We start from the raw sequence: 27,133 nt of genomic DNA on the forward strand, positions 1-27,133 counted from the left end.
CGCTGCGCCTCCAGCCGGAGCCTCCGGCCTGGTGGTTTCCGGGGAGAGAGCCTGGCAGAGAAAGAGCCTCGGCGGCTTCCTCGGCGGGGCGGGGCCAGCGATGCCAGCGAGCACGCCGGAGAGGGTGGGAGGGTCCCCTCCCCGCGGAACCTGCCTTACCGGGCAGGGATTGCTAGAGACACCCCTGCCCCACCGGGGCCGGCGCCCGGGCGTGTGGCGCACCGGGTGGGTGGGTGCAAGGATCAGCAGGTGCCCGGCGGGCGCGGCTGCGGGGCAAGGGGGCCAGCCCCACCCGCTACCCCCCTGCAGTCCCTGCACCCCTCCCCCCACCACGCGGATCCCCGGAGCTGCCAGCGCCCGAGAGCGAGAGCGGGGGCGACGCGGACCCCCTCCTCCTCCCCCCGCAGGAATTCCCCTCTCCCTGGGAGCGCGCCTCTCGACTTCCGGGGAGCCGGGTCACTCCTCCCGCGGGGCAGAGGCGCCCCTGCCACCAGTCCGCTTCGCTTTAGCAAAAAAGGCTTCAGCGCAGGACGCAGGACGCGGGGAGGTCTCCTCCCCAGGCCTAGAGTGTAAGTGGGGTGGGGGGGGAGAGGGTCCAGCCGCCTCCCGAACCCGCCAACGCTCCCTGTGCGCTTGTCTCAAACAGCGGAAAATGCACCTTCAACATCTCCATTTAATATTTACATTCAAGCAGGTAATAATTGGAAGCTTATAGTTTAGACATTTCTAGTAGCAGCAGGTTCTAGAGAGCTCGTTTAGCCTTTAAACAAACTTTTTTTTTTTGCACATAGAAACAACACATCCATGTGTACAGTATCAAAAAATATATACCAACGTTACTGGTATTGCAGTTCCAGGAAGGGGAGGAAATGAAATCAACCGAAATACTGAATGAACAGGAAGAAAGGGCAACAGAAAATAGTTTGTCTGATATAGAATATAACATGATCTAGAGGAAACTCCATAAATCTAGGTTTTTATATTTCAATATATAAATACCTACAAATAAATATATATATATCAGCCCGAAGGGGGTGATCGGGCCTTTTGAGCTCAAACAATACATTTCAATAATAACACCACGTACAAACGGGAGTAAAGTCTGCACTTGACGAGTTAGCACGGTTAAAATATAATACTATAACTCTGCGACCGAGGCGCGCGGCTGCCCGGTCAGTCCCGGAGGTCCACGATTGAGGGGAGGTCCACCGCGGGGACGGGGCCAGTGGGGGGCGAGACCCGCAGGCACCGCGTGGAAGGGGCCCGGGGGCGGCTGGGGGGCACACCCCAGCCCGGAGCGAGCCGCGCACCGCAGAGAGAGGGGCACGGATGGTGCGGCTCCGGGCGTGCGCGCACCGGGCAGGCCCCGCAGCTCCCGCGGTCGGCGAGAGGAGGAGCCCGCCCCCAGGCACCAAGTGCTAAGCCACCCGCGGGGATGGCACTTCCCCTTCCCGAGCCTCCAGCTACACCGTCACGTACTCCTTGAACGTGACGGTGAGGCAGTTCGCGGTGACATCGGTGATAATTATATTCCCAAAGAAGGGTTTGAACTCGCTCAGCGGCTCCTCGGGCTCGTCCTGGGCCTCAGCCAGAGGCTTCTCGGCTGCGGCCACCGGTGCAGCTGCCACGGCCGCCACCGCAGCGGGCGCCTCGGGCTTCACCTGGAGGGCGCTGGGGGGCTCCCCGGCCTCGCCGCGCGTCTTGACGCAGCGCAAGTCTATGGGCTCGTCCAGATCCGAGTCCAGCAGGATGACCTCGGGCTGAGGGAGGGTGGCGGTGGGGGGCACGTCAGCGGGGTGCTCGGCGGCCGGGCTCCCCCCCAGACAGGTGGGGGTGCTGATGCTGCGCGCCGTGAGGCGCTTTTTGCAGGGCTCGCGCTCGCCGTGGGTCTCGGAGAGGCAGCGCTTGCGCGCGTGGGAGAGATTCAGGCCGACGGCGTGGTGGTGGTGGTGATGGTGGTGGTGGTGGTGGTGATGGTGGGAGGGCGGGTGGGAGCTCCGGGCCGGGTCCCAGGCCAGCAGGTCGGGCTTGGTGGTGAGCTGCAGGGGCTGCTCGCCGAAGGCCTCCTTGGTCGGGGACAGCTTGCGGGAGCCGGCGGCGTCCTGGGGCTGCGGGTCTCCGGGCCCCGGCGCCTCCTCCTCCCTCCTCTTGGCCGGGGCCTCCGCCTTCTTCTCCTCGGCCACCACGGCCTTTTTGAAAGTCCTGTCGGCCGGGGGGTGGCGCTCCTCGGCGGCCCGCTTCTTGTGGCTGGGGGAGCGCGCCTCGCCCTCCGCGGCCTCGCCGGACTTGATCTTCACCGCCTGCATGCCGTTCTCCATGTACTTGCTCATGACGATCACGATGCGCCCGTTCTTGTTCTTGTTCTTGACGATCTTCATCTTGCCTCCAATCCCGTTGCCCGTCACTGCCTCTTTGGGGGCCGGGGTCATCCCGTTGGGGGGGCCCTTCTCTGAGCCCTTGCCGGGAGCCCCGGCCGCACCTGCCAGGGGCTTCACAGCTCCCAGGTAGCCCTTGGCCCCCGCGCCGTGTGCCCACTTGTCGGGCGGGTGGCTCTTGGCGCCCAGGTCCGGGCAAGTGGGGCTGGGCGCCTCCTTGTGGCCGCCCTGGTACTGCAGGTCGTACATTTTGGGGTCGGGCTGGTAGGGGTGGTGCTTCTTGCTGTTGAGCTGGTAGTAGTACTTGCCACTCTTGCCCGGCGGTGGGGGTTTCCCGGCTCGCTCCTTGCTGTGCGGCTGGTACTGGTGGTGCTTCTTGCTGTTGAGCTCGTACTGGTGGCCCTGGCCCTTGCCTTGACCGCCCAGCTCCAGCTTAGAGCGGTTGTCTGCCGATGAGTCCTGGAGACCAGTCAGCACGTTGGAGCGGCGGGCAAAGGTAGGTACCTGGGGGAAGGGGGCGGGAATGCAAGGGGCAGGTGAGAAAAGAGGGCTGGGGCCAGCCCAGAGCACACCCAGGGCATCAGGAGTGTCCCAGCCCCACTGCAGTCAGCAGCTGCGTTATAGGGGCAGTGTGGGGAGGTCCAGCAGGAGGGAAGCGGAGTTGGGTGCCCCGGAGAACAAGGCGTCCTGCCTTCTGGGCCTGGAGGCAGCTCGGGTGGCAAGGTCCAGGGGAAGACTAATGGACAGGCCGGGGCCCACCGAGTATATTCACCTGCACTACCAGCGGTTTGGGCTTCGGCCCTCTCTTCCGATACCCCATCAGCTGCTCCTGCCGTTCCCTGGGGGGGTGGGAGGGAATAGAGGGCAGCACTGTTAGCCTCAGGGGGGACCTACGCCCCTGCTAGGATCCGACCTGCCGTGACGCCGGCCCCCCACCCCCTTCTGCGAGCAGCCAGGCCAGCAGGACCCAGAGGGATCAAGAGCTCAGGGCAGAAGGTCGCCTGTGCCGCCAGCTGGGCGCCTCGGTCAGGTCCCAGAGCCCCGTTCTGCGCCCGCACCCACCCATCTCTGCCCCAAGGGTCCTCCGCGAAGGGCTCCCCCATCTCTGAGATCTGCACCTGAACTGCCCCACCCCCCAAGCCTTGCCTCTCTGCGGGGCGCGGGGGAGGCAGCAGCTGGGCGCTAGGTCGCCAGCACGGGTGCCAAAGCCTTGGGCCCGTGGCCCTGCGCCGGGTGAGGTGGGCGCGGGGGTCCAGGGGATGCACACAAGCCCGGCCGAGGTGTGCGCGGAACAAGTCCCTCCCAGTCAGAGGCACGGGATGCTAATGACCTCATTAAGATTCAGATAACGAGTGCCGCCGGCAGAAGGGAGGACTCGTTTTCTTAAAAGCCAGGCACTAAACAGGGGGAGGGGCTGCGTCCTTGTTTACACGGCGGCAAATGAGCCAATTAGGGGCTGGGGGCGGGGGCGGCCGCGGAGGCCACGGCCCGGCCAGGTTCGCAGCCACCTGGTGAACCGGCTCGGGGTCGGCCTGGGCGGGGCGAGGCCGGGGCGGGGCGAGGCCGGGGCGGGGCGCAGAGGCACCGCCTCCGGCCGCGCGGGGCTCCCAGCTCCCAGCCCCTCGACTTCCCAATTAATAAAGCCCACCAGAGGTGGCGGCCGCCTGCGGCCTGGCGGGGTAAGCCGAGGCTGGGGGTCAGGCCGCCCGGCACTGCCCAGCCTTCCGTGGGAGAAGGGGGTACCTCTCCAGCGTTTGCCAAAGTTGCAACCCGCTCCCGGGCCCGAAACTGGCTCTCCGGCGACCCCAGGCGCTCCCCCCTGCTCGTGGGCCAACCCAGGGGAGCTCCGCCAGGCCCGGGGGCCGGGCCGGGGGCCTGACTGCAAAGTTGCGTGGCATTGCAACAGCCTGCGTTTTAATTCTTCGGGGACCCATTATGCAACATGGCATCAGCCGCTGACATGGTTACAGGGTGGTGAGCTCCCAGGTGGAACCGGGGCAGGATCCCTCCTCGGCGCCCCCCCGCGTCGCGGGAGAGCAACTTCCCCGCCGGTGGCCTGCTCCGAGGGGCTAGAGTTGACAGTTTTAGCGCCAAACGCGCCACAGGAAATAATGCAAAATAAAGGGGGGAGGGGGGACGGCAGGCCGCGGGGTGGCCCGGCTCCACGGTCGCCTGCCGCGCCTCCCTTGCTCCCCGCGCGCCCTTCCCCCCTCTGTCCTCCCCGAAACAGAGAACCACAGCCACCGGCGGTGGGTCCAGCTGCAGCAGCTGCAGCATGACAAGCATCTGTGCGCACAAGGATGAGCCCCTGGTTGCAAGCTGCCCCTCCACCACCAGGCAGCTCCCATCCCACACCCTTTGGGCCAAGTCCCCCCTGCCCCGAGGATGGGGACCCACACCCACTGAACGGCGGGGGCGGGGGGTGAAGGGCACCCAGCACCAGACAGAGTCTACTGATTTGCTTATCCCCAGCTCCCTGGGGCTCGGAGCTTGCTGGGGTAGCGGGTAAGGCCTTGTCAAGTTTTCTCCAGCCCCCAACAGGTTAAGTTCAGTTCTGTGACGTCCGGCGGTTTCACAATGCCAGCTCCCTCGGAGCTGCCCGGAGAGGTGCTGGTGCCAAGCGGCCAGTGGCTACAGGACAGGAACACCTAGGCTCCGGGGGTGGGGCCCTAAGGTGGCCCGCGAGGGGGGCCCGCGGGGGAAGGGGGGCGGTGGTGGCCAGAAGCGCCTCCAGGTCTCCGGGCAGCGGCAGGGCCACCCGCATGCACCCTCCTGGCAGTTCCCCCCAAAACAGCAGCCTCGCCTTCTCCGGCCCCGCCCCGCCCCCACCCGGGCTGCCGCAACCGCCAAGGACGTGGGTTCTGAGGAGCGGAGGCCGCAGTCGTGCCCGTGCAGGCCCCTCCAGGCCCTTCCCCTCTTTCCTGCTGCTGCGTGGTCCCCTCTCCCATTCCCATATGCGGTCGCGGCTGCTGGGGGACGCTCACCTGTTCTGGAAGGCGATCAGCAGCCGGGGATCCAGGATGTTCTCCTCGGGTTCCCACGTGTTATATCTTGCAAAGGAAAGGGAGGGGACACGGCGTAAAAAAACCGAGCCAGCTCTGCGGCCTCCAGGTGGGGAATGACATAAGGCCCTACTCTGTCTTCGGGAGCGAGAGCTCTGTAGCTGTGCATGTGGGGGGTGGAGGGGGGGCTGCTGCAGGCCTGACACGGTCCCCGACAGCCACCCCCCCCAAGTCAAAATAAACACACAAGGGCAGGAAGAAAGGGGAGGGATAAGAAAAATGAAACTAGCAGTTTATTTTGCAGTTGTCAAGAATTTTAAGCATGTCCCCGCGACATGTTCCAAAGCCACTTTGCTCACCAGGAACCCTGCGTGCAAAGCAGCCGAGAGGCAAAGTCGCAGTCCCCCTCCTCTCCCGAGTCTCCGCGAGGGCTTCAGCTGTTCTCCATTTGACCCCTAATCCGATCACCGTCAGCCAAGCGCCCCCCCACCCCCCCGCCGCAGCCCTGCAGCCCGGTGTCACCGGCAAGCACCCCCAAATACACAGCAATATAAAAATACGCCTCTGTGTGTGTGTGTGCGCGCGTGTGTGTGTGCGTGTGCCTGCGCGTCTGTCTCCATCCGGTGCCTTCGCATTTCAAATTAAAAAAAAAAAAAAATCCCCCACCAAAAGCGCCGCAGTGACAGTCCCCAACATTTTCTGCCTTTTTTCTTCCTCTCCCCGCACCACTAGGAGGGAAGAGGCACACCATCGCATTTTCGTCGCTTTTTAATTTTTTTTTTTTTTGGTTTTGCAATATGGAGCCGTTCGGTGGAGGGAAGGGGGAAAGGAGCCATTTTCTGCTGCACATCAGTCAGTGCCTGCGCCCGCCCTCCCTCCGCCGGCCTCCCCGGCTCGGCCCCGCGCCTCGCCAGCTCCTCCGGCTCCTTTTAGCGCATAAATTAGTGATGGCATTTCCCGGAGAGCGGAGCACAACGCAGGGCGCCGGGCTCGGGCTCGGCGGCTCGGCTTCCCCAGTGCCTGCCACCGACTTCCCCACCCCCTCCTCCCTCCACCCTCCACCCTCCACCCTCCACCCTCCACCCCACCTCCACCCCGCCTCCCGTCCGCTCCCCCCACCGCCCCACCAGCGCGGCGGTCCGGAGCCCGCGAGCCCCGCGCCGCGGCACCCGGCGCCCCCGCCCCTCCGCCGCTACTTACTTGGGGGACCAGCCTCTCCATTTCACCAGATACTCCACTCTGCCCTGCGGGGGGAAGAGACAGCGCTCCATCAGCTTCCGCGGGATCCCCGGCCCCGGCCCGCAGCCTCCCCACCCCCTCCCCGCCTCCTCGCGGGCCGCTCCGGCCGCCGCTCCCCGCCGCCTCGCCGCCGCCCCCGCGCCCGCGCCCGCGCCGCCCTACCTTGCGGATCCGCTTCTTCTCGATGCTCTCCACCGCGAAGACGTGCTCGCCAACAGCTGGCAGCTCCATGGCCGAGCCGGAGCGCGCCGGGGCGCGGGCGGCCGGCGCGGCTGCAGACGCTGCTAGCTCCTGCCGGCGCCCCGCTGCCGCCCCGGCCGAGGCGCCCCTCGCCCGCCGCCGCCGCCGCCGCCGCCGCTCTCCCGGCACAGCCCGGCCGCCCGCCGCTGCCCGCGCCGCCCCGACTCCCGGCTCGCGCTCGCTCAGACAACTGAGCCCGGGCCGCGGCTGCACAAGAACTCATGCAAATCCGGACGTCAGCGGGCGGGGCCTCGCCGGGCCCAGCTCGGCGTCAGGGGGCGGGCCGCGGCCGGGATTGGCGCAGCCGGGCCTACCGGAGGCCCCCGGCCTGGGCGGCGAGGGGGGGTGCGGGGGGGGAGAAGGAAGGACGCGGGAGGGGGCCGGAGGAGGAGGGCGCCGGGGAGGTGCAGGGGGAGGGTTCGGCGGCGGGCCGGGGAGAGGGAGGGAGCGGGACCCGGCGGGAGAGGTGTGTCGGCTGGGGGCGCAGCGCGGGTGGGGAGCGTGACAGGGCCGGGATCTGCACGGCGACCCCTCCCCGCAGCTCGGCGCCTGGGCCTGCCCCTCCGCCTCCCAGGCTCGGTGTGCACCGCCCGGGGACCCCCCGCCGGGGGCCACGGAAGCATCCACCGCAGTTACCAGTTGCACAGAATTGCGTCATGTGCAGACCCGGGTGGGGGGGGAGCAGCCGGCAGGGGGCGGAATCGGGGCCGGGGCAGCTCGCGCCCCCCACCCTGCGTGCCCCGCCCCGCCCCCCCCCAGGCCCCGGGCATTTAGGGAGGCGAGGCGCCGGGCGAAGGAGAGAACGGGGTTCGCGGCAGGCACAGCGGGCAGAGGACAGAGGCGCAGCCAGGCCGGGGCCCTAGCGCTCCAGGGCCTCACCAGAGGGGGCCTCCGCCGACTCCGAGCCGCTCCCCGTGCACCCGTGGCGCTCTCCTTGGTGGGGCAGGGGCGGGAAGTCTGGTTTGCAGCAGCCACCCCTCCCGCCCCCCCCACCCCGCGGCCGAGCGGGACGAGGGGACGACCACAGAGGGGGCGCAGGGGATGTCCAGATCTGCTTCGAGGGCCTCGGGGCCTCGGTGGCGTCCCGGGAAGGGCATCGTCGGAGGAGGCAGCGGGGAGGGCCGCGCAGAGGTGTCGGCGGAGCGGGGGCGCATCGAGGCCGCGCAAAGGGGAGGTGAATGCAGTGGCCGGGGAGCCCGGCGCCCGTCCCGACTCTGCCGGTACCCCCCCCCCCCCGCCCCGACAGCCGGGGCCCGCCGAGGCCCTCCCGACGCATAGTGTGAAGTTTAGCACCTCCGGCGGCGGCGAGACGGCGCGTTCGGCGTGCCGCTCCAGCGTCCGGCTGGGGGAGCTGCTGCGCCCCACGCGGCCTCCCGGAGCTCGCGGGGGTCGTGGCGAGGGGGCTGCGGGGCGCGGGAGGGCGCAGGAGGGGCAGGGCGCGTTTGCCCCGGGGCGTGTCGGGGCCCCCGCTCCCGGCCCCTGAAGGACTGGGAGAGGAAGCTTGCGCAATCCCTTGGCTGAGCGTCCATGAAGAAAGAAAAAGAGCAAAAGCCGAGCGAGAGTGGAACGCGCGAGGGGGGCGGGCAAAGAGCCATCCGGGTCTTGGCTCCCGCCCTGACACACGTCCCAGAATGCCGGGTGGGGGCTGCGCGGGGGCGCGGGCGGCCGGGGGAGGGCCGGGGTGCTGGGGCGAACCCCCAGGCGTGCTCGGGGCCGGCGTTCTCGCAGGAATCCGGGAGCAGCCTGGAGACAGTGTGGTGCTCACGAACGCACACGTTGACTCCACCATTCCGCCAGCACCTCGCAGCTCCAGCGGCGGTGGCCGCTTCTGTGGCGATGTCGGCCGCTGCCCGAGACGCCCGGCGTGGCTCCTCCCTGCCAGTGGTTCTGGGAGTGGGGGGTCGTCTTCTGGCGGCCCGAGACAGGGGCTCCTGCTGCAGTGACTGCTCTCCGACAAGCCCGAGGCACAAACCCAAGATTCCTCGAGCAGTCTGGGCGGGGTGGGGGTGGCGCGCGGCTGGGGCGGTCAATGGGGCCGCTGCCCGCTTATGGTCCTCAAGGGGGGGGGGCTCCCGGGGTTTATAGAAGCTGGGGTAGGCGGAGTTTTGGGGAGGGGGGACCCAGGGAAAACGTTTTCCTCCTGTGTTTTTGGCTTTTCTGATTGTCCTGGCCAGGACGAGGAGCTCTCGGGTGGGACACCTTAGCCGAGGAAGGGGAAGGGTCCCTGGGGCTGGCGCGGAAGGGATGTCAGTGCCAGGGTCACCGCCACATGTAGACCAGCCGCCAGGTCGTAGGCTCTTGCAGTCGGCAGGGAGGTCTGCAGGACCTTGTCCTGGACAGCCCCATCTTCCCGGGAGGGGCTGAGCTTCCCGACACTCCGCCTGCCCCCCTCACTAGAAAATCCCCTGGAAAATCTGTCTCTAGTGGGTGTTTCCGCGCCATCCTGCTCAGGCTGCTGCAGCCTCTGCACCGCCAGGGGCGTTGGACTCCGCCCTTCTCCACCCGCTCTGCCCGGCACCTCCAGGCGGGCGCTCCAGACCTCGGGGGCCATGCGTGGCAGCACCCGGTGCCCAGACGGCCACTTTGCGCAGGAGCCGGGCTGGGCCTGGGGCCCCTGGCAGAGCTGGGGAGGAAGGGCGGCTCTCTCCGGCCAGTGCAGCGGCATCTTTTCTGCAGCCGCCCCTGTGGCTGAGTGAGCAGCAGCCAGGCTCCCCAGACGGCAGGAGGGGACGCCCCCAAGCTCCTCAGAAGCCCCGGGAGTCCCCTGCCACCCCCGCGCCTGGCCTTTCTGCGCCAAGTGACCGAAAATACACAGGCGCTGGCAGAAGGTGGCAAGTCACCCCTGTGCCCCGCTATTTATTTTATCCCCGTGGAGGGTGGGTGGCTATGGAGAGAGGCCGACTCCCAGAGCCCCAGTCTCACCTTGCCGGCCCTAGACCACCCCTCACCTGCCAGTGGGGTGTGGGGAGCGGCTCAGGTCGGGGAAGCATCAGGGGGCTGCATGGGGAAGGCACAGACATAATCTGGGGGGTGCGGGAGGAGGGGGGGCACCCCGCAAGAGTTCCCAGCCCCTCCTGGAAACCTCTGGAACGGCCTCCCCTACCATTCCACCCCCTCGTGGGCCCCTCTGAGGGAACTGAAGGGGAGCGGGGCCCAAACTCGGGATTCCCAGAGCCTTCGGCTGGGGCCCCTGCCTCCAACTCCAGGATATCCCGAGCCCCTCGGGGAACCCCGGAGAAGGGTCGCAGGTCCGCGCTTTTGGTGCTGCCCCCTTCCAGTCAGGGACGGAGTGTGCCCTGGGGCTGCGCTGAGGGGCAGAAACCCTTCCGGCGGCATCTCAGGCTGGGGCCCCTAGGGGCCCCCAGGGGCCCCAAGTGAGGAGCATGCGGTCTGGCCGAGCCACAGCCTCCCTGCTGGAGGGGAGAGGGTCCGAAGAGCAAACCCTGGAAAGGTGGGAGTCTCTAACGGCCCTGGGCCCGAGGGTGGTAAGAGTCTGGGTCCCTGAGGGGCCCCAGCTACCCCAACCCGGGGGAATAAGCAGCTTCAAAAATCTCCCAGAACGCTCGCTCTCTGCAGGGAGTTGCCACCTCCCGCCCGCGGGGCCCAGGTCTGAGTTCTGCCCGGAAGGGACCGCTGGTGACTTTCCCGGCCAGTCCTGGGCCAGGCGAGCTCTCAGGCTGCGGTGGCTTTCCGGGTCCCGGGAGGTGGGTTTCAAACAGCCGGGGGAGAATTTACTAGCACGACGACTACAAAATCCACCCAGGCTTTCACAGGAGCTCCCTTCTCTGCTCTGCTCCTAGCGGGGGAACCCGCCCCTGACCTCAGCGCTGGCATTTGTGCTTTTGCCTTTTGAGCGGCCGCTGACCTGGCGGGCCGGTGCGCAGGGAGGGGGGGGGGCAGCAGGAGAGCGGCGGGGAGGCGGTGCGGGAGCCCTGCACCCTGCACTCCGCCCCCGGCACCCTCTTCCGAGGCTCGGCTTTGTTCCTAGGGCGCCCCTCCGCCCTCCGTGTCCTCACCCCCCAGTCGGTCCCCTTTGTTACACCGCCCGCGAAAGGTCGGCATTCCTGTGGGTGTCGAAAGCCCCGACGCCCCCGCGGCCCTGCGCTGCTGGGGGCTGAGGCTGGGGCGCCAGGTGGGAGGGTCCGGCCGGGCGCGCGGGCGGGGCAACGGGCCCGGCGCGCCGCGAGGTCGTGGCCCCGTGGCAGGTCTTGGGCATCCCCGGGGGCCACAGGGCGCCCGCGGGGCCCCGTCTCCGGCTGCGGCCCGCGGGGGTCGCAGGCGCAGAAGCCGGAGGAGCAGTGTGGTGCGACGTCTGCCGGCCCACCCCTCCCCGCAGGGCCGCCTCCCCTGGCCCGCCCGGAGGAGCCCACCCGACCCCCCGCCGCAGGCTCGGTGGCGGGTCTCCTGCCGGCCGGTGATGTGCGCCCCCGGGATCCATATTTCAAATGTGATCTTTGGAGCTGCTTCCACCGCCCGCCGCCGCCGCCGCGCGCTCACAACGGCCTCTGCGTGCTGTGTGTTTTTCATTTGGGGTTGGTTTGTCCAAGGTCTCCCCGCGGGCCTGCGCTGCCCGCGAGGTCGCCCCTCCAGCGTCCGCCCCTTGTGTGCTGCTCTCGGATGCCCCCGTTGCGCCCCCGGACCCAGCGGGGCCCACACGCAGGGCAGATTTCTTTCTTTCCTTTTTCCAAACCAGAGCTGCTGCAGCAAAGCCGGGAATGAAATTAAAATCGCCAGGCGGACCCCGAAGTGGTCGCCCGCCGCCGCGCCACCCCAGCGCGGCCTCCCCCCGGCCCCCCGCGCGCCCCCCGCCCGGCCTGGCGGCGCGCCGCGGGGGAGGCGCGCGCCCGAGAGGGTATTTGGCGAGGCGGGGAGGAGGGGGCGGGGAGGGGTGCCGGGCGCCGGGGCCGGGGGAAGCCGGGCGCGCCATCGCCCCCCCCCCCCACCGGCCCTGGAGTCGCGGGGCGGGCGCGATCGGAGCGGCCCGGTGCGCCTCCGCCTCCCCGGCTGGCCCGGAGCCGAGCCCGGCCGCGGCCCGGAACGGCGAGGACGCTGCTCGGAGGCCGCGTCCTGCGTAGCCCGAGCGGGGGAGGGGGCGGAGGAGCAGGAGCCGCGGCGCGCGTCGCCAGCGGCCGATCGATCCCCAGGGGCGGGAACGCCGCAAGCCCCGCAGGACCCGGGAGGGGGGGTGTCCCTGAAGGATCGAGGGGCAAACAGAGGGGGTGCTCGGGGATCCCGTGACCATGGGATGGCGGCCGGGAGGGCCCAGCCAGCGCACAGCTCGGCCTGCAGCGCGGGGCCCGGCCCGGGCACCCCCAGGGCCCCCTGTGTTCTCCATCGGGTCCCCCCATCTGGGCACTTCCGGAGCAGTGTCTGGCTGCCGCACAACTTGGTCTCTCCCTGTCCAGGCCCCCGCCCCGCCCCGCCCCCACCCCGATGACGAGGTCGTCGGACGTGATCACCCAGTCCTTACCCCTCACCCCGCCCTCCTGGGGCGCCACCGACATGGGTGGGGGTCCCCTTGGCACCGCCTCCGGAGAGATGCCCCGGGCCTGCCCGACAAGTCCCCTCCCCAACTTGCTCCGGACGGCCGTTTCCTGCGGGGGTGTCTGAGGACCCCCAAGGGGTTCCCTTCGGCTCCTCCCGGGGGGTTGGGGTGGGGGGGCCTGGCCGCAGCCTCACCTGCGGGGCCCGCGGCCCGGGAGGGGCCGGGGCAGGGGAGCCGAGGAGCTGCACCCGCCGCGCCCTCCCCTAGGGGGCGGGCTCCCCTCGGGCTGGCGGGCGGCTGGGGCCTGGGCCAGGGCGGCCCTCCGCGCCTCTCCTCCGGGACGAGGAAGGAGGGGCGCACGCAGGCGGAGCGAGCGGGGCGGGGCGGGGCGGGGGGGCCTGGCCCCGAGCCCCGGGCGCCCTGCTTCTGCCCCCCTCGCCCCCCCTCCCCCGCCCCTGCCTGCGAGGCCGCTGCTCCTCCAGCCGGAAGCAAGCAGACCCCGAGTGATCTGAGCCTCGGAGCCCCTGCACCGGGGACCAGGACTGACCCTACCCCCGCATCTCCGCGCAGCGCGGAGGGCGGCCTGTGCGTCCCGGAAGCGCCCCTTGCCCGCTGCCCTCCCCCTCCCACCGAGAAGGCCACAGGAGCCTTCGTGCATCTTTTTCTTTGAGGGTTTTCAAGGCAATCTCGGGTCAAGGGCCTCAGAAAGCCCCTTGCTCTGCTGTCAAAGGGCCAATAAGAAGCAAACCCATATTGCAGCGTCCATTTCCCCAAGACAGCCCAGCCAGCCTCGCTTAATGTAGGAATCCCAGCGGACAGGAGCCCTGCCACGGAGACCCCACCAGGAACTCTCTTCCCTGGGGTTCACTAAGGAAAGATCGCTGTGGCTGACGGGTGACACCTCTGAAAAGTGTCCTGATACTTCCCCTAAGGGGTGCTTCCCTGGGTTGCTAAGTGGGAGGACCCTAATACCCCCAGAGATACCCCAAGTAGGAAAAAAGGGACCCCCCTCCCAGTCCTGGTCCTCTGATGGGAGCATCAACCTTCAGAATGGCCTTGCCATTCATTCTGCCATCTCAGAATGGTCCTGAGATTATTATTTTAAAAAATATTTTATTTATTTATTCATGAGAGACACAGAGAGATTGAGAGGCAGAGACACAGGCAGAGGGAGAAGCAGGCTCCATGCAGGGAGGCCGAGGCGGACTCGATCCTGGGTCTCCAGGATCAGGCCCTGGGCTGAAGGCGGTGCTAAACCGCTGAGCCACCAGGGCTGCCCAGTCCTGAGATTATTGTGTAATTTTTTTAAAAATTTTTATTTATTTATGATAGTCACAGAGAGAGAGAGAGAGGCAGAGACACAGGCAGAGGGAGAAGCAGGCTCCATGCACCGGAAGCCTGATGTGGGATTCGATCCCAGGTCTCCAGGATCGTGCCCTGGGCTAAAGGCAGGCGCTAAACCGCTGCGCCACCCAGGGATCCCCATTTCTGAGATTATTGATAATCACTGGAGTTCCACATAAAGTTCAGAATTTCTTTTTTCTTTTTTTCTTTTTTTTTTTTCTGGGCTCTGGTAGTCACCGATGGAGGAGGAAATGAGGTAAACTTAGTGGCTGTGTGCATGGGTGAGTGCGGGGCTGGTAAAGGTGCACGTAGGGCACGTGCAGGCCCACCCAGGCTGGTACTTTCTGGGCAGGGCCACTCCTCCATCAGGCCTGGATGCCAGCCAGGGTCTGTGGTACTTTTAGGGATCCACAAAAACAGTCTAATTTCTTTTCTTCCTTTCCTTTTTTTGATAAAAGCTGTTTATCTAAGTAATTGTGGTGAAATACGTATTAACATAAAACTTACCATTTTAACCGTTTTTAAGTGGCATTGAGCACATTCACATTGTTGGGCAAGCATCACCGCCACCAGCCTGTGCAACTTGGTCATCACCCCTAGCAGAGACACTGCTCCCCTTAAACACTAACCCTCCATCCCCCTCCCTCGGCCCCTGGTACCCGCCATTCCACTTTCTATCCAGCGAATTTGACCACTCTAAGTACCTTATGTGAGTGGAATCCTACAGTGTTTGTCCTCGTCTGTCTGGCTTACTTTCCTCAGCATCATGCTTCCAAGGTCCAGCCCTGTTGTGGCAGGTGTCACAACGTCCTTCCTTTTTAAAGCTAAATACTATTCCATTGGATGTAGGTCCAATTTCTTCTAAAATCAGAAGAAAAAAAATCTTTAGGCCAAAGGCAACGGCTTCATATATAACCTTAATATGTTCTTCTTTTTACCAAGGCAGTTATAAACTCATTAATTTTTTTTAAGATTTTATTTATTTTTCATGAGAGACACACAGAGAGAGGCAGAGACATAGGCAGAGGGAAACACAGGCTCCCTGCAAGGAGCCCAATGGGGGACTCGATCCCAGGACCCTGGGATCACACCTGGAGCTGAATTCAGGTGCTCAACCGCCAAGCCACCCAGGCGTCCCTATGAACTAATTTTTTTTTTAATTTTTTTTTTTTTTTATGATAGTCACACAGAGAGAGAGAGGCAGAGACACAGGCAGAGGGAGAAGCAGGCTCCATGCACCGGGAGCCCGACGTGGGATTCGATCCCGGGTCTCCAGGATCGCACCCTGGGCCAAAGGCAGGCGCTAAACCGCTGCGCCACCCAGGAATCCCATGAACTAATTTTTTAAAAAGATTTTATTTATTTATATGTATAGAGAGGACAGGTAGGACAACAGCAGAGGGAGAGGGAGAAACAGGCCCCCCAGTGAGCAGGGATTCCCAATGAGGGACTTGATCCCAGGACCTCGGGACTACGACCCGAGCTGAATTCAGGTGCTCAACAAACTGAGCCACCCAGGTGCCCCTATAAACTCATTTTTAATGCTTGTTTAGGGAGGAAGAATCCACAAAAAGACCATGGGCCCAGGACCCATGAGAAGTCCAGGAGAAGTTTCAAGAATGGCACCACTGGGAGGCTTGGTGGGAGGGGCCCAGCGGCTCTGCATGTGGGTGGGTGCACGTAAATGAGCCGCTGGGCTTGGGCTTGGGCCCAGCAAGCTGAGGGCCCAGCTTGCTCACCTGCGTATGTGCCCTGGTACCTGTAGGGGTCCTGGGGCCACCTCTGCTCAGGAGGGAAGACAGGCTTCTGTCCCATGCTGTTGAAATAAAACGCAGGACATAGAAAGGTCTTCCTTCCTTCCTTCCTTCCTTCCTTCCTTCCTTCCTTCCTTCCTTCCTTCCTTCCTTCCTTCCTTCCTTCTCTTTCTCTCTTTCTTCTTTCTTTCTTTCATTTTCTTTTAAGAGTTCAGGTCTGCAAGGCTCAGACCCAGCTCCGGCTCTGTGGATTTCTCCCGGATGTCCATCTGGCCTGTGTCTGCAAGTTGATTGCCTGCGATTTGACAGTAATGATGATAATGGGGTGATTTTGTATTCTTTGACTCATTCGGATTGGAAGGTTCAGAAATGGACCCAGGCCTCCCCCTGCCTCCATCCTCTTGCTTTTGAAGCTGGTGACTCTTTAAAAAAAATTTTTTTTATACCAAAGACATGGCAGAGTCTCATGGAAGCAGATCCATATAGAGAAAGGGTCTTTCTCGTTTTTGAACCTATGGGTGATTACGGGTTTCCTTTCTTGGCCTGGTGATGAGGAACGAACGAGTCCTGCAGAAGCCAAGAAATATCACAGAGGACCCGGGGACTATTACTGCAGAGGTCTCCATGGGAGAGAAGCCTTTCTTGGAATTTCGCAAAACAGGGTTCCCGCTGTTCTGTACACGGGGCCGTGTGGGGGTCGCTCCCTCCCACCCTCTGCTGAGGCAACTTTCATCTCCTTCCTTGCTACCTACTGGTCAAGACGCATTCCCATTTACACTGAGCCTGGCCTCTGGCTTCTTTCTCCAAATAGGCCCAGACAGACAGACAGGCAGACACAGATACGATGCTGCAGCTGTGAAAGCCCCTGAACTGAGGGCGCCGTAGCCCCGGCTGGCTTGCCGCTGGCTTCTCAGCCTGACCCAGGGGGACCACTCCTGCCTGTGGCTCTTACACGTGGCAGGAATTAAGAAACAGCTCTGTGCTCTGCAGTGGGACCTGTGTGTGCGTGTGTGCGTGTGTGTGTGTGTCCCAGGCGGGGGTGGGGGTGGGGGGGACATGTCCCAGCTCTGGGGCAGCTCTGGTCTTCAGAAAGGCAAGGTTGGTGTTTATGGACAGAAGTCCGCGGAACTGGTGCTCTGTTTCTGAGCTGCACGGATTATGCTGTTTTCACGTCACTCATTAGAAGCCTGGTTATTTGTAATTTAGACCCCCTTCCCCCGCCCCAGACTCAGACGCTCCAGCCGCACAGAGGAGTGCCCAGACCTGCTGCTGTGGGATCCACACGTGCACCTCCCTAGGGCAGGCTAGGGCTGAGGTCGTCCACGTCCATCAAGTCCAGCGGCAGGTAGGCCAAGGCTTTGTCGTGATGTTCCTGAGATGGGGGACGGGGGGCAGGGTCCCCACTGCAGGGTGGAAGGGCGGCTGCTGGCTGAACAGGAGTCCCTGTCCTCTGCTGGGGGCAGAGCCAAAGCACAGGGCCTCGCACCTCCCTTGGGTCCAGCAACTCTGCTGGGAGGGGAGGGAGGTGTGCCTTTAAGACCAGGGGCGCGAGCGGAGAGGTGCTTCCGGCGCGGGCTCCAGGTTGCCAAGGTGAACCTGTCGATAGAGTATTGAACAGGCCTGTCTGACTGGCCGTAATTGTGTTTCCGAACAGCCGGCACTGGCCCTCCTTGCCCGTCCCAGAGCCCCGCAGACAGCGTCCGGGCTGGGCACGAGTCTCCCGGGACGGAAAGCTCCCTGCACCCCACCTCTCGCAGGGCGCCGTGGTCGCACGGACGGGTCTTCCCTCCCACACCCCGACTCCGGCTTGCGACCCGGAGCGACACAGAGAGAAGTCCCCTCCTTGGAACCTGACGTCCTCCACCCAGAGGTCAGCTCAGGGTCTGGCTGCCTGACCGCCTGCCAGCCCCACGCACAGTGGCCTGTTCGTCCACTGTGAGGGGCGAAATGAAAATGAAAATGTGCGGCCCCTTGTTCAAAAATCACAAACACCCTCAAGACGACGGAGCATTAAAACAGGATGGGGGCCTTCCCAGCTCGGGCGCCGTGGGTCCGTGCAGGTGCCATGCCGCGAAGCTGGCCCGGTCCCCACCCAGGGCAGGTCGGGACCCAGTCTCTCTGGCTCTCCGGGATCCACCTGCCTTCCCCTCCAGTCTCTGCCCCATCCCCCATCTCATCTCCGGTCCCCGAGCCCACAAGTCCGGCCGGCTCCTCCAGCAGTCAGGGCCTCAGAAGAGGCCAGCTGTCCTGTTAGTCCTGTCATCCCTGTTGGGGGAGACTCTTGCGGTGGCCCTGTGCTCAGGTGGCCAGCTCCGGCCAAGATGACAGGCTCGTGTGGCAGGGGCAGTTAGAGGGGGGCTGGGGCCAGGCCGGCATGACCTCTCTGTCCCCAAGCCTGCCAGGCTGCTTCCTGCCGTGGTGCCTCCCCACTCCTTCCACTTCCTCCCGAACACCCGATGGAGCGTCTCTCCTCCTCCCTCCCTCCCCGCCCCGTGAGCCACCCAGTCAGATGTGTCGGGAACCCAGGGGTCTGGCCCAAGGACCCTCGGACCTGGCCAGTGAGGGCCGTTGGGATAGAGGACAGACCCCAGACAGGCTGGACACATACTGACCGTCAGCCTTCTGCCTTGAGGTGGCAAGAACACGTGTCATTAGAGCTAGACCCATCAGGCTTCTCTCGACCTTCCCACCTGCTACCTGGTGACTCCAGGCTTCAGTTTCTTCATCTGCGAAAAGGAGAGAAGACCTCAGCTCAACACCTCCGCCAAGGCCGCCGAGGCCCTGCGCGACCTGACCCTGTCACCTTCTGCCTTCCTCTCCTCCGGCTTTGCCCCTTGCCTGCTCTGCTCCAGCCACACAGAATCCCCAAACACTCCGGGCACACTGGGGCCTCAGGCCCTTTGCACTGGCTGTGACCATAGACTGGACTGATGGCTGCATGGTTCTCTCCTTCTCCTCCAAGTCTTTGCTCAGACGTTATCTCTCTCTTTCTTTCTTTCTTTCTTTCTTTCTTTCTTTCTTCTTTCTTTCTTTCTTTCTTTCTTTCTTTCTTTCTTTTTTTTTTTTTTTTAATTTTTATTTATTTATGATAGTCACACAGAGAGAGAGAGAGGCAGAGACACAGGCAGAGGGAGAAGCAGGCTCCATGCACCGGGAGCCCGACGTGGGATTCGATCCCGAGTCTCCAGGATCGCGCCCTGGGCCAAAGGCAGGCGCTAAACCGCTGCGCCACCCAGGGATCCCTCTTTCTTCCTTTCTTTCTTCTTCCTTCCTTCCTTCCTTCCTTCCTTCCTTCCTTCCTTCCTTCCTTCCTTCCTTCCTTCCTTCTTTTTTCTTTCTTTCTTTCTTTCTTTCTTTCTTTCTTTCTTTCTTTCTTTCTTTCTTTCTTTCTTTCTTTCTTTCTTCTTCTTTTTTTTTTTTGAACTTGTTTTCATTTAGTGAACCTCCCTCCACGTGGCTTCCAGCTTCCAGGACACAGGCTCCCCCCTGATCTTCTCCTCGGCTCTTCTACTGAAGAATCGGGACTTCACGACGCCTGGCTGTTTGGGGGAGAGCTTTCCCTTTCCTACAACGTTGTAGGAGCCCCATCCCACCATGTCAATGAAAGGAGCAGCTCCACTCTGGTTTCTGACAGCATGTCTGCGCATTGACCAAGGCCCGCGCGTTTTTAAAGGTTGACAGTTGGGCAGGAGCCCTGGTTCCCCTTTTATAAATTTTTTATTTTTTTAAAGATTTTATTTATTTATTCATTAGACTCACAGAGAGAGGCAGAGACACAGGCAGAGGGAGAAGCGGTTCTCCGAGGGGACCCTGATGTGGGACTTGACCCTAGGACCCCGGGATCACGACCTAAGCCAAAGGCAGATGCTCAACCTCTGAGCCACTCAGGTGCCCCGCTCTGGTTCCCCTTTAAGTGGTGATGCCTGGTGCCAACTTCTCCCAAGAAACCTGGGTGATATTCGTCAAAGTTGGTCCTGTGCAGGTGCATGCCACCAGCAGCACCCCCTGCCCCTGGCCTCCTGGCTGGTTCTGATGCTTGCCCACATGGCCGTGGCCGTGGCCCTGGCCCCCGTGGCCCCCAAGTTTCCGGGTCTTCCTCCATGTGGCTGGCATGTCGGCAGCCCAGACATGAGAGCCGGATGTCATCTTTCCAATGTGCTGCTCTGACCACACTACGGCCTGCCCCCACCCCTGTGTTCCCTGCGTCCCTGGACTCTTTCTTGTAGCATCACCTTCACCTCCTAAGGGACAGGGCCTCTGTGATTGGCTGATGCTCCCTGTGTGTGTGTGTGTGTGTGTGTGTGTCTCCTGCTGGCATATGAGTCCACAGGGGCAGGGTCCTGCTCACTTCCTTTCTCTGGTGTGTCCCCCATGCCTAGAACACGGCCTAGCACCCGGGCGATGCTCAGTACAAACATGTCGAATGGGTGTTGAATAAATACAACTTTTGCAAGCAGCAAGACAGGGCTGCCCCTGGCGTGCTGGAGCTGGCTCGTCCTGGCTCACGGGAACCTATGGCTCGATTTTCAGAGATTTTGCAACCTGGTTGTTAAACAGACGTTATTAAAAATTCGATTATTTAAATTTAGACTTAAATAAATTACACTAAAAACAAAGGTAGCAAGTGCTCAAAACTCGTTTCATCCTAATGATTTCTTTTCTTTTTTTAAAAAGATTTTATTTATTTATTCATGAGAGACACAGAGAGAGAGGCAGAGACACAGGCAGAGGGAGAAGCAGGCTCCCTGCGGGGAGCCCGATGTGGGACCCAGTCCCGGATTCTGGGATCATGCCCTGGGGGATGCTCAACCCCTGAGCCACCCAGGCGCCCCCATCCTAATGATTTCATGCCACTGTATTAGTTTGGGGTTCTTGAGGGTGATCTGTCTCTTCTGTCTCTGTGTGGTGGCCATGGTGGCCACCGTGCATCTTGTCCCAACACTGACTTCAGTGGCTTCCTGGGGGCAGCTTGAAGTCAACCATGGTGGGAGCATTTACACCAGAAACATTTGCAAACACTGCAAATCGTGACTTGATTTTTTTTTTTAATAACTAGCTTTTTTAAAAAAAGATTTTATTTATTTATTTATTCATGAGAGACACACAGAGAGAAAGAGACACAGAGAGAGAGAGGCAGAGACACAGGCAGAGGGAGAAGCAGGCTCCACGCAGGGAGCCCAATGTGGGACTCGATCCCAGGACCAGGATCATGCCCTGGGCCGAAGGCAGACACTCAATGACTGAGCCACCCAGGTGTCGCCATGGCTTGATTTTTTGTCTTGTTGATTGTCTAGACTTGAGACGGTGATGGAAACATGTGAATCATGCAGTTTAAATTATTTATTATTTTTTTAAGAAAGCTCTACACCCAGCGTGGGGCTTGAACTCATGACCCCGAGATCAAGAGTCACAGGCGCTTACCGGCCCAGCCAGCTGGGCGCCCCGGTGCAGATTAAACATAAAAGTGTGCGGAGCCCAAAGCCATTACATAGTGAACAGCAGGAGAACTTGAGGAAATGCCCTCCCGCTATTAAAAACTCATCGGATTCAGCGCAGAAGCTGCTCCCGTCATGACGAGCAAGGCGCTGGACTCCCGCTCTCTCGCCGTCGTTTTGCCCGTTGGCTTCGGAGAAAGGGGCGGCCCACCCTTGGCCAGAGCCGTGCTAGCTCGACGTGCAAGCAGAGGCTGCCTACCGATCCAAGAGTTTGGCAAGAAAAAAAAAATCAATCACAGCGTTCCGTGAATCAGTCACTTACATGGAGTTTACAGTAAAGAATGTTGCGTATCTTATTATGATTTGTAGGTTGTAGGATGCACGTCCTTTATCAAGAACACGGACGTTTCTCTGTCCAGAGAGGGTTGTTGGCGCTGCTGACCGCTTAGCAGCGCCTCAACCGGGAACCAGCCCCGAGGGGGCCTTCGGATCCTTGTGAACTGACGGGAAGCATTTGATGGAATGAGGGGACAGCGCAGCCCTAGGGAGGCGGGGTGATGGGAGGAGGCTGGCCTGGGGCGCGCCGGGCACGGATGCCGGCGGTGGGCGGGGGTGGCCTGGCCTGCTTCTGGGGCCATGGTGAAGGGGCACCCAGGCCCGTGGATGGGGAACCAGCGCCTTTGGTCACCCTACAGAGTCCCCTCCTGGGACACATAGGCTGCGCAAATCCCCAGGCTGCCAGCCCCTGCCCCCCAGGCATTGTCCAGAGGGCGAAGGGCTCCGGGCCCCTGGACAAAGGCCTCGTTCTCCTTGGGGGCTGCCCTGTGCTGCTCTCGCTCTGTCCTTCCAGCTGGTTAGGGGACCTCGTATCCCGGGACTGAGCAGGTCCACTCTTCCGGCCTCTGTATCTGCTAAACCCTTACGAGGGGCTGGTCCAACCCCAGCCCTGACCTTTTTGCTGGAGGAAAAGAATTCTCCTTTTGTTTTGTTTTGTTCTTTAATTGCATTTGCATAAAAGATGCTTCAGGCTGGGTGGTCAGAGAAAGCCTCACTGAGCAAATTACATGTGAATTATGACCCCCGTGTTGAGAATGAGCCACCACGGTAAAGATTGGGGTGGGGCTGGGGGGCAGCAGGTGCAAAGTCCCTGAGACAAGCACAAACGAGGTGTGTTCAAGGAGCAGGATGAAGGCGGGGGTGGGACAGTCAGAGCTGAGTGTGGGCAGGCGGTGGTGGCGCCCGCTGGAAAGGACAGAGATGGTTTGCCTGAGTGGCTGTGACTCGGAGTTTGCACTCGATCTGATTGATCTAATCGCCGTGGGAGGCCTCTGGAGGTTTTAAGCAGGGCAGTGGGGAGACCGTTTTGTGCTGGCTCGATGACAGGGTCAGGCCTGGCCGGAGGAAAAGTTCCCTGGATTTGCGGAGGCACCTGCAGGACTGGGGCTTCCCGGAGGCCCTCTCTCTACCCCGTTTCTTTGGAGGAGCGTCTCAGAAGTCCCCTCTCCCCTCTAAGCACATGGATGGGAAGATTCAAAGGCCGAAACCAGAGGACAGAGCTAAGGAACACGGACTCTGGGAGCCAGGCTGCTGGGGTGTGCGTCCCCCCAGGCCATTTACTCGCCCTGTGCCTCAGTGTCCCCAGCCTGAAAAGGAGGCTAATGATACCTCCTGGTAGGTAGTCCTGGAGGTGAACCGGATTGGCAGACACAGGGCTTTGCGCAGGAGTGAGGCACAGCGCCCGTTTGTTATTATAGTTCTTTTTATTGTTTTGTTTTGTTTTGTTTTTTTTCTGATCGGTGTTAGGACAGGGAAGCCCCCCCAGGCAGCCAAGCCTGGGTCAGGACCCCTGCCCAGGGTGAGGGCTCTTGGGGTCATGGGAGCTGACCACACCCGCTATGGGCTGGTGAGGCCTGAGCGGCACATCCTGTTGCTCTTTGGCAGAAACGGACGTTGTATGTGGTCCAGCTGAAAGTTGTGGACCTCTAGGAGCCTCACCTTTGGGGCGCCTGGAGTCCTGTTGCTCTGTGGATGGCCCTGGCCCCTGCTGGCCTTGATGGGTGATCCCTGGGGCAGGTGGAAGGCTTTTATCCTTAGTTTGGTGTCACCCTCCCCGGGGTCTGTACGGTCCCAGGAAGTCCTTGGTTCCCGGGAGCGAGCCTGTCTTCGCCTGGGCAGCCCTGGGAGGCTGAACTGCTGGTTGGAGCCACAGCCCATTCTGGGAAGTAGAGTCAGGATCGGGGCATCTGTGTCACCTGTTTCAGGTCTTCAGCTCACTGCATATGAAGAGGATCTTTTCACACCAAGCCCAGTGTCAGCCTTGGACACATGCGGTGGTCGGGGCGGTCAGGGTGGGCAGGCCGTGTCAATGCTCCATTCCGGGCTGGAAGAGCAAGGTGGGAGCTGCGGGTCCACAAGAGGTGGGCCAGGGAACCCCGGCTCCAGGGGAGCCGCTCGATGGCCTGTGGGAGGGCCCGGGATCCGCTGTGTCACGTGCCTGGGATGGCAGCGCGACAAGATGCCGTGCACCTCACTTTTAGAGATACAGCTCGTCCTTCACTTACAGGTGGAGAAACCGAAGTTCTCACTGGTCGTGCGGCAGCAGCAGGGATCCTGCCTCGGGTGGGCAGCCCCAGACGAGCCCTTGGCCTTCCCGCTGGAAGGCGTGCTCCGCGGGGCTCTCCCTCATTATCTGGCCCGTCACACCCATGGCCAGGCCTGGGGAGGGCCTGGGGCTTGTGGGACAGTCTGGAGGGAATTAGGAGACTCTAGTCCCTGTTGTCGCAGAGTTTATGGTTTTATTTAGTGTGGGGGGCAAACTGGTGGAATAGTAGCCCCCCAGACATGTGAATTCATTTGGAATAAGGGTCTTTATAGATGTAATTATGGTATGGATCCTGAGATGAGACCATCCTGGATTGGGGGGGCTACATCCCATGACGAGTGTCCTCATGAGATAGACAAGGAGAGGATCCAGGCACACAGACGTCCTCCTTGCATCTGCAGAAGGCACAGGGGACAGAGGTGGGCTGGGGACAGCACAGCCACAGGAACCTGAGGGTCACAGAGGGGTCCTCCCGGAAAGCCGTCGTGGGCAGCACAGCCCCAGAGACGCCCTTCTGACTTCTGGCCTCTAGAACCCTGAGAGATTAGGCTGCTATTCATTTTAAGTCCTTGGGTTTGGGGTGGAGCTGGGCTCTGACCCTGGGGGTGTCGGCCACGAAGCCTCCTTTCTGACTGGTAGGAGAAGGGCACACCTGCTGAGGCTTGTGTCCCATTCGGTATTCCTGCCAGCCTGGAGACCTCCCTCATTGTCCCTTTTACAGGTGGGGGGGCTCGGCCTGGCCCTGAGAAGGTGGGGATTCACGGAAGGGGTCTCTCCTGCATGTGCAGGGTAAGACGAGGCAGTCACTACGTGGACGCCCAGCCTGTAAAATCCCCTCTAAGCACATGTGCCCAGAGAAAGGCCTGGAAAGATAGTCTTGGGGTTATTCTTGATCCTTCCCTCCTGCCCTGGGTCCCACCCTTGTCTCCAGATGCCTGGATTAGGGCAAGCGCCATAGCTCTGGGCTCTCTGCTTCTTGTCTTCCCTCAGGAATCCATCCCAAGTACCATTTCACTGCCCCTTGATGCCCAAACCTCCTGATCCCTCTCGGCTGGGCACCAAAGGCCTCCCGGCACCCACCTGCTGCCTGGCCCTTCCTCTTTTGACCCATACGTCCCCCTGCTCCTCTGGAGAAGCTCTTTCCCAGCTGAGCAGCCTCCCCACCGCACCCTTTGGGGTGCCCTCTCCCTGCAGGGCAAGGAGAGAGGGTGCGAACGTGTGCGGAGTTCGCCCTGCATCCCAGGCCTGGCACGACCACCTCCACTCCCACATGGGCTCCTCCTAAGAGCCCTGCAATTCATCTTATCCCCATTTCACAGCTGAGAAAACCCAAGCTCAGATGCCACCGAGGCAGCCTCCCACTGCTGCTGAAGGTCAGACTCAGGACACAAGCACCCACCTCCCCGGTCTGTGCTCTTGGCACTCGTCGAGCACCTACTGGGTGCAGGCACACTGTGCGCTGTGGCCAGCTGCCGCCTATGCCTGGCCTGAGCAACCCCCGCCCCCCACCCTGGGCTCTGCGGCCCCCCACCCCAGGGAAGACGGCGCCGCGCAGGCGTCCCCTCCCGGTGCTCCCTAGGTCCGTCCACACATCTGCAGCTCTCGTGTGACACTTCATCACAGCCATCGGATGCTGACGTGACTCTTTCATGTCCGGGGGTGCACATGCCTTATCTGTCCCGCTCCCCCATAAATTCCAGGCTGGCGGGGTCGTGCCTGCCGTTTCTCCATATCTGCGTCTGTCCCTGTCCCAGCAGGCGTGCAGGCACACACGGCCGTGCTTGGGGAGAGATGCATAAATGTGAAGGAGACAGTGAGGTTGGCCATGAGGCCTGGGTGTCACGAGGCCCAAGTGCATTTGTCAGGTGGCCATCACCCTTGTCATTCCACTCTCCCAATGGGCCCACTGGGACCGGGGATGCTCCATTATACCCATGACGAGGCTCTGGGAGGCCACCGGAATCGCTCAGGGTCCCTCAGCAGGTGGGAGCCAAAGGTGCCATGGAGCTTCCTTCACAAGGGTCGGGAGCTCTGGGTGACTTTCCTCGCTACCCTGAGGACAGCACTGTGCAGTAGAAATGTCACCCGGGCCTCGTCTGTAAAGTTTTCTGGTGGCCGCGTTGAAAAAGCAAAAAGAGGGGCACCTGGGCAGCTCATGCAGTGAAGCGACCGACTCTTGATTTCGGCTTGGGTCATGATCTCCTGCTTGAGACATTCTCTCTCTCCGTCATAACAATTTTTAAAAGTCATTTTAAGGGATCCCTGGGTGACGCAGCGGTTTAGCGCCTGCCTGTGGCCCAGGGCGCGATCCTGGAGACCCGGGATCGAGTCCCACGTCGGGCTCCCGGTGCATGGAGCCTGCTTCTCCCTCTGCCTGTGTCTCTGCCTCTCTCTCTCTCTCTCTGTGTGTGTGACTATCATAAATAAAAATTTATAAAAAAGTTATTTTAAGTGAAAAGAAGCAGGTAAAATTAATTTTAATAATATCTGTTATCTGTTAGTATCTAATATCTGTTGTCTGTCTTCTATATCTAAAATATTGTTCTAACGCATGATCAATACAAAATTATTTTTTAATTTTTTAATTTAAATACATTAACATATAATGTATTATTACTTTCAGAGGTAGACTTTAGTGATTCATCAGTTGTGTATAATACATGCTGTTCCATCCTTAATGTCCATCACCCACCGACCCCATCCCCTCACCCACCGACCCCATCCCCCCACGCCCCTCCCCTCCAGCGACCCATTGGTTTTCTGCAGTTAAGGGTCTCTTATGGTTTGTCTCCTGGTACAAAAGTTATTAATGAGATATTCTACTTTATTTTTGTTGTTCGCAGTCTTGGAAATCTGGTGTGGATTTTGCACCTCTTCACTGGCATGCAACAGCCACAGGTGGCCTGTGGCCCTGACTGGAAGGCGGGTCTGGGGCCAGGGGAGATTCCAAATCCCAGCTCAGCAAATCCCTCTGAAGTCTGGCCTGTTGGAGCTCTAGGCTCTTTCTCTGGCTCATGTCCTGAGGGCCTGAGGCAGCGCCGGTGGCTGGAGCCAGCATCAGTGGTCACATGGGCATTTGTGTGCCCGGCATGTGGTCAGGACCCACATGAGATTTGGCAAGAGGGCTTCCTTGGGGCCAAACCAGTGCCAACTGAGAGCCCTGCCTCTAGCCCACCTCCTCTGGGAGGCCGACCTAGATCGCCCTAGAAAATGCCATCAGAGTCAGGATGGGTGGTGGCCTTCACAGGCATCCTAGGGGCTGTTGGATTGGGCTTCTGGATCTGAAAGGTCACATTATAGTGTGTCCTCTGCACACAGGGGCTCCCTCCAAAGGCTCCCATCTGGGGACACAGCAGTTTCCCCGCATCCTAGGAGGCTGCTGGCTCTCAGGGGGCTGCTGGAGCTTATTTCTGCTCCCAGGTGTGGTCAGGGGTTTGGTTACAGGCAGGAAGCCGCGAGGTCAGTGGGCCTGGGATGGACGTACTGGGTCCGGGTGGGGCTGGCCCCCTCCCAGGGTCTGCTTATCATTTAAGGGGATGCTGTTTGCTGGCAGCTGGGGGTAATTACAGGCTGTGTCCTTGAGGACGGTCTGTGCATGTGTCTCACTCTCCCTGGGGGCTGGTGGCCCAGTGGGGACAGCTGCTCACTGAGGGGTGA

The 27,133-nt window shown here is 61.7% G+C and overlaps 1 protein-coding gene across 1 annotated transcript; it reads right to left on the reverse strand.

Moving 5' to 3' along the window:
- Positions 1-653: 653 nt before the first annotated feature.
- Positions 654-6,949, reverse strand: CBX4 (chromobox 4). Its single transcript, XM_077854503.1, has 5 exons — positions 6,779-6,949; positions 6,578-6,621; positions 5,360-5,425; positions 3,148-3,214; positions 654-2,879 (listed from the first exon to the last, which is right to left on the reverse strand). The coding sequence occupies exons 1-5, from the start codon at positions 6,845-6,847 to the stop codon at positions 1,464-1,466; spliced, it is 1,662 nt and encodes a 553-aa protein (XP_077710629.1). The 5' UTR covers positions 6,848-6,949; the 3' UTR covers positions 654-1,463.
- Positions 6,950-27,133: the final 20,184 nt, after the last annotated feature.

The sequence above is a fragment of the Canis aureus genome, chromosome 16 (genome assembly GCF_053574225.1).
Source record: "Canis aureus isolate CA01 chromosome 16, VMU_Caureus_v.1.0, whole genome shotgun sequence".
Taxonomy (NCBI): domain Eukaryota; kingdom Metazoa; phylum Chordata; class Mammalia; order Carnivora; family Canidae; genus Canis; species Canis aureus.

Excerpts from the sequence above, each read along its gene's own strand:
- CBX4 (XM_077854503.1), bottom strand. The coding sequence starts at position 6,847 with ATGGAGCTGCCAGCTGTTGGCGAGCACGTCTTCGCGGTGGAGAGCATC. Across the intron at positions 5,426-6,577 it reads TGGAGAGGCTGGTCCCCCAA|ATATAACACGTGGGAACCCG; the intron begins GTAAGTAGCGGC and ends TTCCTTTGCAAG. Across the intron at positions 3,215-5,359 it reads CTGATCGCCTTCCAGAACAG|GGAACGGCAGGAGCAGCTGA; the intron begins GTGAGCGTCCCC and ends CCACCCCCCCAG.